General features: G+C 41.4%; 1 protein-coding gene across 1 annotated transcript in view; it reads left to right on the top strand.

Moving 5' to 3' along the window:
• Positions 1 to 13,630, top strand: part of adipor2 (adiponectin receptor 2) — a 35,927-nt gene continuing 22,297 nt past the window's right edge. Inside the window, exons 1-2 of the mRNA XM_058416906.1 lie at positions 1 to 153; positions 11,645 to 11,907. Of these exons, the coding sequence (XP_058272889.1) occupies positions 11,866 to 11,907 (42 nt within the window). The 5' untranslated portion in view covers positions 1 to 153; positions 11,645 to 11,865. The remainder of the gene's footprint in view (positions 154 to 11,644; positions 11,908 to 13,630) is intronic.

Below are 13,630 nucleotides of genomic sequence, written 5' to 3' on the forward strand. Positions count from 1 at the left end.
GCCGACATCAAGAAATGCAGACAGTCAAGAGACAAGTCAGTTCATAGTGCCGCTGTCGGTGCGCGAGCTACGGAGTGAGGGCGAAAATTCCAGTAGCGGCAACTTTGTGATAAAAACACGTAAAAGGACAGCTTTGGACTCTCAGCTTTGGAGGTAAAGTTCATTTTTCTGAGATATTATGTATGTTTAATGTACTGACAAGCAGGGATTTTGAGTCGGAAAACCAGTTTTGTCCAGCCTCCTAACGTTACTAACGTTACTTTTTTTTTCAGTTGAGCACGAGCTCGAGCTCGTGCACTGGCCTTTCTCTTTTGAACCTGCCACGCTAGCTTCACTAGCCTTTCTAATAATAAACTATTTTTGTTTGTTTGTTTGTTTGTTTTCCTTTTTGGCAAAACAATCAACACTGAAGGTTACAACTACAACCCTGAAAACTGGTAGCCAGGACCCTAAATCCACCTCGAGGATTTAAAGGCTACTCTACATTTAGACCTTACATGTTAGACCTAGCATGGTACTCACGAGTGCTTTTATTTTCCTTTAATACAAACCTGATAGCTATGAAAACGTGTCCTGGTTTTAAATCCCTTAAAAAGAAAAGAAAAGAAAAGACAAGGAGCAAACATATGGCTACCCGTGTGTAAGCCTTGACAGCGGACAAGCTAACTGAAGCTAAGCTAACTGTACTGTAAACAAACCCTCGCGCATCACATTGCTCAGCTTAGCACTGAAATGCCAGCGCGAGGAATTACTCCAAGTTTAAAGCGTGATAGAGTAAAGAAATCTGAATTATTTCATCTTTTTCTGGTACCAATCACACCCTCTCTTTGTCTCCACTCTGCCTACTCTTGTTTTTTTTTCCTCCATGCTGTCACCACACCAACTGTTTTTTGTGATTAATTGGAATAACTGTACATAATATTCTCTTTAGAAATTTCTACAATAGATGAGTGTGTCTCAGATCATATTTACAACATTAGAAATCTCAATAAAACAAAATAAATAAACATGCTCTGGTATAATAACAATATATACACTGATCAGGCATAACATTATGACCACCTAATGATGTGTTGGTCCCCCCCTTTTGCTGCCAAAACAGCCTTCATGCACTGTGTATCCTGACACCTTTCTATCAGAACCAGCATTAACTACTTCAGCAATTTGAGCAACAGTAGCTCGTCTGTTGGCATGTTGCATGACCCTGTTGCCGGTTCACCACTGTTCCTTCCTTGGTCCACTTTTGATAGATACTGACCACTGCAGACCGGGAACACCCCACAAGAGCTGCAGTTTTGGAGATGCTCTGATCCAGTGGTCTAGCCATCACAATTTGGCCCTTCATCAAACTTTCTCAAATCCTTACACTTGTCCATTTTTCCTGCTTCTAACATCAACTTTGAGGACAAAATGTTCACTTGCTGCCTAATATATCCCACCCACTAACAGGTGCCATGATGAGGAGATCATCAGTCTTATTCACTTCAACTCTCACTGCTCATAATGTTATGCCTGATCGGTGTATATTAGTAATACCCCAATTCTTGAATCTGATTGGTCAGAAAATATTAATAGTGATACATTTCTCATCAGCATTAATTCTGACAGGTTGATCTTATACTCTTGTACTAACAGCTTATACACAGGATATAATGATGTAGTCCTTCATACATTAGTGTTTTCAATAATGAGATGATTGACATTTCTGGAAAGAGTCTCCAGTGTCAGAAGTTGGCGCTTTGTGGGGTTTTTTTTATGTTATTGACTTAAAGAGAAAGAAAGTGGTGTTTATTGCTGCTATAATTTAGGTCTCCCGACTATGAATAGATAAAAGGCTTGATATGTCAAGGTATCATTCCTTTTTAATCACTTCAGTAATGGTTAAGCTCTCAGCTCACTGCTCACTTTCTGCCCTGTAGAGTTTAATAACACAAATGCCACCTCTGTTTTGAATATAATACCACGATCACCTGATGGGTTTCTCCGTTAGCATTTTACTGGAAGTTTCTCTGGAAAAAAAAACAACAACCAAGAAACTCCCTTAGCTTTAGGTACTTGTGGCAGCAACGTCATTTCTATTCTGTAAATGGAATAAAATCGTTTATCATCTGATAACACTCGTAGTAAAACATCTGACTCAGTAGGTCCAACGCCCAGCTAATTTATTTTAATCTTTAATAGATTCCTAATCCCTAACTTAGCCTTGAATGTTACACACCACCATATGATTTCTATCCAGCACTGACGATGCTGTCACGTCTTTACTCAGAGACACATGAAGCCAGCTAAACCCACCTTTTCTAAACTGCTGGTCATGCTGCATCACAGGATGGGAAAACACGAGGCTTTAAAGCCGGGGTTCCCAAACTAGAGGCTAGCTGGGGGCGTGAGAGAACCTGATCTCCTCTTTTACAATTTTAATAGTACAAATATCGGGTTAACTCCACTATATTACCAAAAGTTTTGGGACACCCCTCCAAGTCATTGAATTCAGGGGTTGGGCTCGGCCCCTTAGTTCCAGTGAAAGGAACTCTTAATGCTTCAGCTTCATGCCAAGACATTTTGGACAATTTCATGCTACACACTTTCTGGGAACAGTTTGGGGATGACTGCTTCCTGTTCCAACATGACTGTTCACCAGTGCACAAAGCAAGGTCCATAAAGGCATGGAGGAGAGAGTTTGGTGTGGAGGAACTTCACAGAGTCCTGACCTCAACCTGATAGAACACCTTTGGGATGAATTAGAACGGAGACTGAGAGCCGGATCTTCTCACAGACCTTCTCCAACATCAGTGCCTGACCTCACAAATACGCTTCTAGAGGAATGGTCTAATAATTCCCACAAACACACTCCTAAACCTTGTGGAAAGTCTTCCCAGAAGAGTTGAAGCTGTTATAGCTGCAAAGGGTGGGCCAACTCCATATTACATTCATGTGCATGTAAAGGCAGACGTCCCAAAACTTTTGGCAATGTAGTGTATGAAGGCAGGTTTTGTGTGCAGCTTTTCAGAAAAGTTAAAAGTCCCATTTAGACCAACCACATTTAAATAATTGTCCAGGTAAATGCTATTTTCAGTCCCTTTCCTTTTTCACCCTGCATTAGCGTAGGAGTCAGGAGATAAACACATACGAACTTCCCCGTCCATCTACCACCGATTGTAATCGAGTCACTCTGCGGAACGACAAGAACAGAAACGCGACACCATAATGGAATACACAGATCTGGCATAACATTTTGACCACCTGCCTAGTATTTTGTCGGTCTCTGTTTTGCTGCCAAAACAGCTCTGACCCATCATGCACTGTGTACTCTGACACCTGTCTATCAGAACCAACATTAACTTCAGCAATTTGAGCAACAGTAGCTCGTCTGTTGGATCGGATCACGCGGGCCAGCCTTCACTCCCCACGTGCATCAATGAGCCTTGGCCGTCCATGACCCTGTCGCCGGTTCACCACTGTCCCTTCCTTGGTCCACTTTTGATAGATACTGACCACTGCAGACCGGGAACACCCCACAAGAGCTGCAGTTCTGGAGATGCTCTGATCCAGTGGTCTAGCCATCACAATTTGGCCCTTCATCAAACTCGCTCAAATCCTTACACTTGTCCATTTTTCCTGCTTCTAACACATCAACTTCTAATATATCCCGCCCACTAACAGGTGCCATGATGAAGAGATCATCAGTCTTATTCACTTCACCTGTCACTGGTCATAATGTTATGCCTGATCGGTGTAAAAGCTCTATGAATATCACTTCACATCACCTCACTAATAATCCTATTCTTGTTTAGAAACTGCTGAATTGTAAACAAAACCAAGTTCAGTAATATTTCACTCAGTGTCAGCAAAATGTTTATCAGCAAAAAGCAGGGAAAATAAATCCTCTAGCAAACTTTTAATAAACATTTAGTAGCGTGACAGAAGATCTCGAATATTAAAATCGTCACCGTCTCATGTACTGTCACAGGTTATTATAAGTCATCAGCTTATTTCAATAAAGTTAGAACATTGAGTTGTTTGCCACATTGTAGAATTGAGTAATGTTTGAGATTGATCAAGGATTAGATCTGAGATCAGTTGGCGTTCACGTTATCTAAAAAAAAAAAAATTGATTAGATATGAGTTTGGTTATCAGTGCGTGGGACTGAATTCAGAGCAAGCTTATCTTCTCAAAATGAGCTGTAATTATAGGTCCAGCCGAGTCGCATGTCAGCGCTGTACACACACCAGAGCACTCTCATTATATCATTATTACTATTATTATTATGATTGAACACTATTTTTGCACATGAATAACCGTTCTGAGAAATATAATGTTTATTAGAAAAGAAAAGAAGACTGATGTTCTGTGACACCTGCCCGATCAATACATGTAACCCAACCTATGAGGGGGATTTATCAGAGTCCCTAAGCGTCTTACACCTGACACGTTTCCTCTGCACGTTTGTTCAGCTTGTGACGCTCGCGTGTTCCCTCAACATGGATTAGCTTTCTCAGTCAGGGTCATGTGTGATCTGTGTTCAGCGTGTCCTTACTCAGAGACAAAGCGCTACCCAGGTGAAAAATAGACATGGAAGCCTCTGTGCTTATTCACAGTTACTGTGAGTTTAGTGTTAATTGTATAAAACAACATTCATTTTCCCAGATCTGGGAAAGAACGGATGACGAGGGAGCAGTGGTTTATAGCTGGATGAAGGGATGAGAAGAGGGAAAGAAAGAATGACGAGGGAAAGATGGTTTACAGCTGGATAAAAGGATGGGAAGAGGGAAAGGTGGTTTATAGCTGGAGGAAAGGATGAGAAGAAGGAAAGAAGGGATGATGAGGGAAGGATGGTTTATAGCTGGATGAGAAGAGGGAAAGAAAGGATGACGAGGAAACGGTGACAGGATCTTACAGCAGCAAATAGCCGATTGGACGCTTAAATATATTTGTGAAGCATTTTGTTTTGCAGTATTGTCTGCGTTACGCAATAATAATTTAGAAGTTTTTTTGTAGATATTGCATGTATTAAATTGTTTTATTTATTAACGCAACACTAGTGTACTCTGGCTGAAAAGCTAAATATATACAGATGTAAAGCTAAAAATGCCTTCAGTTATTAGGATATTATATTTTCGCCATATTGCCTTCATCTTGTCATCCTGTAGTTTGACAGCTGGCTTAAAGTGGTTAAATTAAGAAAAGAAAAATATATATAGGTTTTTTTTATGCATTATTGATGTAGAGAAGAGCATCAGCAGACAGACAGACAGACGGTCAGGTCATGAAATCTGCATCTCAGCATTCTCATTGCAGCAGCAGTGCCTGAAATCTGGAAAACAGCGTGAGCGACGCAGTTTCTCCGCTCTACGCACGGCTGCCTGACGGCGCAGTGCCTCGCATCCCATAATTCCATAAGATGTCATAGCGTTGCCAAGGAGATGGACTCCACGGTGTCCCATTCTGGTTGTTGTTGTTGTGTGTCGTAGGGCTGAGGGTGGTCCGTGTCACTCCTCTGTGATTTGGAGTTCACGTTGGAGGTAGAGATCTCAATCTCTTTGACCTTGGCCATGTTGGAGTGTGTGTGTGTGTGTGTGTGTGCTGGACATGCGTCAGAGCAAATGGAGCATTTGACCACCTCGTATGACGCTGGTGCACACGAAGGGGGAGTGAAGGACATGTTAACCATATTGTGGTTCTGCTGCTTGTGTGTGAGTAAACCAATGGGATTTTTAATTTTTAATTCTCCCCTAAGGTTAACATACCGTTTCTGAAACTCTCGCCAATTAAATTCCACCATCTCTCAGCGAGGACCAGCGCTTAGACCAGCATGTGACTTTGTATTAAACAATAATGAGAGAATCAGGGTTAGTAACAACAATTTTCATGTAAACACTACAATTATCAGACGTGATTTAAACCTGATAATGTCTCATTCATCCACATCATGCTGACCACACTGGAAACCGTTTATCTCGTCAGATCTGCCATTTTTTTTATTTTACTTTATTTTTTTATTGGACTCATGACAGGAAAAAAACCTATAGGGGAATTACAGCTGCAGTACAGATGTGCGGTGGTTTCACACTTCCGCAAGACGCATGAGGAGATCAGGCTTCCATGTTTCAGCCAGTTTCGATTATTTGAAAATGAAAGAAACTTCACAGTAAATGTTCCACGTTCTGATGAAACGGCTGACACCCTCGAACTCTGAGACTGTCCACAGGAAAAAAAAAACCACAAGATGTAATAGTTTATTTTTTTAACCTTGTCTAAAAATGTCTGTACCGTTTAACATGACACTTTTTCACAGTAAAAACCTTTTAGTTCTTCGTCTTTCTTGGATATTTTTGAGAATCACCTTTCTGTGAAATCTCTGACACCGTCACTTTAAGCCAGGAGTGTCCAGTCTTATCCGGTGTGAGTGCAGGTTTTCCTTCCAGTCAAGCGCCTGATTCCAGACCTTTAATCAGTTGACCTTGGCTTTCAGAATACTATGAGGTGTGGCTTCTCCATGGGCCTTGCTAGAAGATTGTACACCTCTGGTTTAAGCTGAAAAAGAGTGCCGGCAACAAGGCTAAGACGAACCTAACTAGCATTGCAGTCTGTGGCGCTGCCGAGTGAACCCCCTACAAGAGCTGCAGTTTTGGAGATGCTCTGATGTATCACAATTTGGCCCTGGTCAAACTCGCGCAAATCCTTACGCTTGTCCATTTTTCCTGCTTCTAACACATCAACTTTGAGGACAAAATGTTGACTTGCTGCCTAATATATCCCACCCACTAACAGGTGCCATAATGAGGAGATCATCAATCTTATTCACTTCACCTCTCACTGCTCATAATGTTAGGCCTGATCGTTGTATGTAACGAACTAAAGGGGTAGATGCGTATGGTCTGAAAATTTTAATCTGTACTTTGAATAAAAAGTCAGCTGTAAGATGCAGCTTGATGAACCATGACCCCTGAATCTTAAATGAAAAAAAATTTACAACACATTTCTTTATACACTGCTTCGGAAAATAATGTAGAAGACTTATAGTCATGTCATTTGGGTACAGAGAGTAGTTTCTTGAATCTGGACACTTTCTCTCTCTTCACATTTCCACAACAATGCAGTGTGAAAGAGGTGTGGAGTAGGCCATGAAGACTCCAGCCAGTGTGGCTCCTGACTCCACAACAAACAACTCTTTCGCAACCCGGCTCTGGCTGCTGTACCCGCGTCCAGTTTCATATTTCACTTGTGCACGCAGAGAGCCTGCTTTTCTTGTGCACCCTGTCAGTGGCACGCTGTCAGTTATTACAGCCTGGTCTTATGACCGAGAGACGAAAGACAAAAAGCCCTTTAGAGTGGATCACTCAGTGTGTCTGCAAGTCATATGGCACATAAAGCTCCAAGATCTGCCTTTGTTTGGATTCGCTCGTCCCCCTCGGGTTGCTGGTTTTTTATACGCTGGACCTCCCCTCTCCCCTCCCTTCCCCTCCTTTTCTCTTCTCTTCTCGTTTTCCATCAAAGTCAGATGTTTTGGCCACATAGTTGCGCGGGACATCGTTCGCTTGCACCAGTGACGTCTAGTCACATAAAGGATTTCGATGGTCTTTTGGGATTTTCTCAACACAATGAACTCATTCGTAGCACTTTAATCCTTGACTGGACGTCTGTTGAGAAATCTTCATCAGGTCTTTAGCAAACTCCCTTAATGCATGCATCATTCCACCAGAGAGCTTTATAGAGATCTAATGAATCACAAGCTCACACGATCACTTCTTTGACCTAAAATTTTGATGCTTTTTCTTTTGTATCGGAGCACTTTATGAAGAATGTGCATTAATTACAAATGCATACATACACGGTGTTGTCAAGTTTTGGGACACCCTTCCACATCATTGAATTCAGGGGTTGTGCTTGGCCCCTTAGTTTCAGTGAGAGGAACTTTCACTCCTGGGCCGAACCCAACCCCTGGAAAACCACACCTGAATTCAATGATTTGGAGGGGTGTCCCAAAACTTTTGGCAATATAGTGTACTTATTAGTGTCAGTTTTTATTAAAACTACCCCACTTCACTAATTATTTCAGTAGTCTTTTGCAAAAGACATTTATTTTTGTCATAAATTATATATCCTAGCATAGACATTTTACTTTCCAGCTAGTTACTACCAGAGCAGTTATTTCAGCATTTTAGATCTCTGTATTAGCCCTCGGTTCCGTCAGCAATTCTAAATCCCTTTTAGCCGTTTATCGAGTTTTACATTGGTATTTGTGTGTGTGTGTGTTTCCTTCAGTCATTACTGATTCTTTGAATTGCAGCAAAGGTCAAGTTGTGTTCTTCGTCTTGAGCTGAGAGGCTACTTCCCACCACTTGATGATCACTCATTCAACAGCATACACACACACACACATTTCCACTCCACGCTCTTTACTTTCTAATTACCCCGGTCAGAGCTCCACATGTTTCCAGAAGAGTGGAATCGGGTCATTTTGGTGTCTGGAGCAGGGGAAGTGGAGATGTTAGGGTCATCACAGGGTCAGAAAAGTTGTTAGTAATATACAGATAAACAATTTTCATGTCTCCTGTACTGCTGAGAATCTGGATTGTGCTAAAGTTTGTATTTGATGTGTGGTTTTATTAGAGATTTATTTATCTTTAAACGGTCAGTCAGAACCAAAATGTCACTGCCCATCTAGTGGACAGCTCTGTTTATCATTTAAAGCTTTTCAGTGTTATGAGCTGCGTCTCAAATCAAAACTCTGACGTACTTTACACTGAAAAGTATCTAATCATCCAGAGGTCTTCGAAGGTTATATGAGAGATTTTAAAATTCAAACACTATAACATTATAAGAAAAGCAGTACTCTGTGTTTACTAGTAAACAAATGTGATTTGAGATACCTCGCTTGTTTGTTTATTCAGTAAAGGAGACAGTATCATGTGGTCCTGTTCTACCTTCACTGTTTACGTTGGTATTTTCCTACACGCACAAGTATAATCCATTCTTTAGACTTTCTGAGCTCTTCTGTTTCTCATACAATAATAAGTGAAAGCGCACATGCTCACTGGCCTTCAGGTCATGTGTCTCGTGACAGTTCTTCATTTATTTCCTTCTTTCTTTTTTGGAAAAAAACTCTTACAAATGTTTTAAACGTTTTATTAAATAATTCATTCAAAATTGGTCCATGGTGCCAAGAATACGTAATGTTCTTTATAAATGTTCTGTATAAATTATTCCAAACAAGTGTTTTTGCTTTATAAAGTAAACACCTGTTGTTCACATATATGGCCGTGGGTTTGTTGACCAGTTCTGGAAAGTTTTAGGTCAGTTGGCATTTTTCTAAATTGTGGTGAAAACCCTATTTAAACAGCTCTTGCTGTGTCTGCTTTGGTACACCGTGAACACCAGTGTAAGGATCAGTGAAGGCTGTACAGCTTGTCTTTGTTGGTGATCATGTGCTTGGTATATGAAATGATTCCAAAAATTCCCAAAATGAGGAAGGTTACATCATTTCTTTCGTAACTTAGCTAGCAATAGAGTAGGGTGGTGTGGAGTAGAGAGAGTTTATTAATCCACAAGGGGAAATTTCTTGTCATGACACAAGAACAACATGGATGACTAGGAGTTAAACTACTATAGTTATTGCTTTACCTACTTTAACACTCTATTTGTCTCACTAGCAGTCCCCCCCATTAACCGCTACTAACCAGGGTGGTGGTGAATCCTCTTGGATGAACTGGAGCTATCTAACTAGCTATCTGGCCTCTTGTTGCACTAATTGTTAGAGGAAAAAGTCCTGCCATTTTTCCCATCCTGAGCTGAGCCAATTATGCCGTCTTGGACTCCAGGCCACGGATGGGCAGCTATTCTGTCACCCACTGATAATTAACCCGAGACCCTGTGCTTCCCTCTTGCATAAAAATGCTGTTGTCAAATCTTTTTCTTTTTCTTTTTTTTTAAACGATAAAGCTCGTCTTAGCCTTAGGCATTTTCACGCACGATTACGTCTCAGGGTGAGCAAACATAACCGCAGCACAGGTCTCCCCTGGATTTCCTCATAACATGAGGTATGTTTCTCGATCTGAATAGTTAACTCTAACTGATTAACCGTATCTGTGACTCCAGATCTAGCTTGTTAAGTGCATCGTTAAGAGTGCTTGACCTTCTTTAGCACCTTCTAGATGGGTGTTTTGATCGAAAGGCCACACAGGAGTAGCGTTCTTGTCTTGCTAGGCTAAGAGCAATGATGCACCAGAAGAGCTTGTACAAAGGCCAAACTTTTTTTTCTTTTCTTTTTTTTTCTTTTTTTTTTTTTAGCATGCAGCTGCGGTCATGCTTTTTAGAATGAGAGTAAATTTTGAGCAAGGAAGATGGAAACAGCCAAACACTCTGGCAGCTGTGGCTATACAAAGTACTGCAATCAGTGAGTAAAATGAGCACGGATTCAACACCCTCTTCCTCCTTTTAGAAAGAGTTTTTATGGCAGCATAAAGTGGACGGGTTCTTTAATACGTAGAAAGTGCTAAGCTTGGGTTTTGGCTTGAATAGCTTCTCAGCCCTTGAACTTTAGTCAGAGTGTTTGAGATGTTTTACCTCAAATGGCTATGTGAAAGGCGCTGCATCGAGCGATTGGCATGGCACTAGGTTTGGCCAGGGAGCATTAAAACTTGGCAGACAGATGCCTTCCAACGTGATTCTTATCACACTGAGACATAGTGTAACGTTCTCATTCTCCCTTTTAAGCAGTTCTCTGTGTACTTTAGCAGGCCGCCCAGTTAAGCTGCTGATGCAACAGTGCACACTGATATTATAAAACTGATCTGGTTTTAACCTTGTATTTGTTTTGTGTTTAGAAAATCTCCCAAACTTTCAGTTTTCTTAAAAAAAAAAAATCACCTCTTCATCTTGACTGCAAAAACTCTACATTTCCTAGATTGCACATGTCCTCTTCTATTCCTGTTTTAAGTTCTACAGCATTTTTTCCCCATGTTAGCGTTTTGGGAATAGTCCCTCTAGGTTCTGTCAACGACACCATCTGTTTGGATGTAGATATGCCTTCCTGCTATTCCCAGCAGCATTTGCTTGTCTTTTGTCACTGAAATTTTTCTCTCAGATGTATCCTCAGTTGCAAAGTCTGTTATCGTCTAGGTTGTTGATTTGGCGCCTCGCTTTCAGAGGAAGACTGCCGGTTTCCTACAGCGCCCAAAACGTCTGGGGCTCTAAACACACCAGAGATGTTGCTTGAAGTGATAGACTTGTCGACGTCCTCCGAGTATCACGCTGAAAACTCAGTAATAAGTTCGATTGTCCCTAATCTTCAGATTAAAGGAAAAAAACTGTTGTTGCCGATGCAGACAATCCTCTATCAGTGTGATGCATGCTGTTTTTCCACTTTAGGCACTAAAACACTAAGCAGTATCCTTGTCCCAATAACAAACCCACTGTCTGTTCATCTTCAGGTCAGGTTAGCGATCTTAATCATGTTGAAACTAAGAGAAATTTTGTTTTCCTTTGGGTATGATCACTTCTGATACTAAAAACACTTAGCTACTGCAGTGTACCATATGTAATTGGCTCTGTATCCTTTGGAACTGCTAGAGCATTAATAACTCATTAAAAATATCACACATTGTGCGTTCTTTAATGGTCTCCTTGACTTCACATTCTCAGGTTCTCTGCCCCCCCCCTCCCCCCCGTGGAGCAGCGATAGCGAGAGACGGCAGTCTGGACAAAATCATCCAGTACGCGAGAGAGGAGAAACTCCAGGAGACAAGCTGGACGGAGCGGAGCTGAGGGAGGAGGGCGAATGCCCAGCATTCATCCTGAGACACAGAGTGTGCAACACTGACCGCTCCGGCACCAGCGACTCCACATCGGACAGCCAGGACACCATGAGCCCCTGCAGCTCCGAGTCGGAATGTACACGTAATGGGGTGAGCGACAGCGGCACGCAATCACACTAATGCAATGCAGCGACTTTCAGAATAGTGTTTCACAATCAGGAGTTTCACAAAATCAACTGTTGGCTAATGTATTTGTTAGGGAGTTCACCAGTGCACTGATTTTTTCTTTTTTTTTTATTAACATTTTAATAGCATCCATTGAAATAAATGTTTTAGATTGGTGCTATAAAATGTAGGGCTGGCTGATATGGCATTATTTTGATATTGTGATAAGTTATATCACAATGTACTTTTGATAATATAGTGGATCTCCTTATCTTTTTACACACACAGATTTTGTGTGTGTGTTTTGGTAGACACCTAGCCATCACACCCATATGTGGTTCTTCCCCAAATTGTTGCTTTAGTCACCACAGAGTCACCCTTTACTGGAGTACCCCTTTACTGTCATATCGCCCACCTCTATTTTGTGGACGTTACAGCACTGTCTTATGTAACTGTCTTAGCAGCGGCTATGACACATGTGCAGGTTGCTTAACGTAAAAAAAACCCATAGTGTTATAAGAAGACTATATAACAGTTGCCTTCTTAAGAAAATAATTAACTTCTAACAGCAAGGCTTCTCTGTATCTAGCCACAGCATATCAACCATTACATCACTGATTGGTGGTTTGGGTGTTCGAGCAACAGTTCTTACAGCAGTATTCACTAGAATTAGCCGGCAATGTACCGTGCGTTCACAATAACTGCAAACAAAAACCAGGTCATCTTCCATCCATGAGGCGGTGATGTGGTCAGACTGGGGCAGGTGTAAATCTATCCCAGTACAGTAGAAGCAGCAGACGCCTTACTGACTCTGAGGGCAGTGATGGATCCCCGGCAACCTGAGCAGGGTGATGAATGTTTAAACAGGCCGCAGCGTTCAGTAACAGGTGCTGGATGCGGCTGGTTTGCATGTTGCGTCTGATCATCACGGTACAGGTGTTGTACCTGGCCACACTGTTTGGCTTTCTCTGTTCACCTGTAGACATCCCCCCCCTTTCTTTTTGTGTGAACTATATAACGGTCCGTATGGAAGAGAGCCTTTACAGCTTGGTCCGGATCGCTGCCGGTATTTTATTATAAATAATGTAAGAAGAATATTGTATTTCCTAAAAATAAAAGACCCCACTGGACGCAACCAAAAAAAAAAATCACCTTTGCTGAAAATTTCAGTTTATGCTACAAAGTTTTGAGCATGAAACTCACCGAGTAAACAAAGGCATTATTTATTCAGCATTAACATGAAAGTCTGGATGTCCTTTATTGATGCATGGTCATTGTAGTGGTCATTTAATTTAGGCTACAAGTAAATAAACTACTACATAAATTTGTGTTATGAACTCGAGTGAAGAGGGCCAGAATTCGCACACTGTATTGACTTTTTAGGTTTTTTACTTCACCGCTTTGTAGAGTTTCCAGGAGCTTAGAGTTCACCTTAGAGTTCCACTCTGGTTTAGGACACGCCAACTTCAGATGCAGATCCTGATATAGATAAAAATCATGCCATTGCTTTAACTCCCTGTTGATGTTTACCTAAAGATCCTGAGTACTGAAAGGTTCTTGTTCTCCAGGATGTTTGAAAACACTCCACTTATTCATGGCACTTGCCCAGCAGGACATTTCATACTGTCTCAGCGTTGTGAAATTCATTTTCTGCAAATTGCCAAACCGGACCTTTGTGGCTATTAAGGCATGCTGTGAAGCAGGCTGA

The sequence above is a fragment of the Hemibagrus wyckioides genome, linkage group LG19, assembly GCF_019097595.1.
Source record: "Hemibagrus wyckioides isolate EC202008001 linkage group LG19, SWU_Hwy_1.0, whole genome shotgun sequence".
Lineage (NCBI taxonomy): Eukaryota > Metazoa > Chordata > Actinopteri > Siluriformes > Bagridae > Hemibagrus > Hemibagrus wyckioides.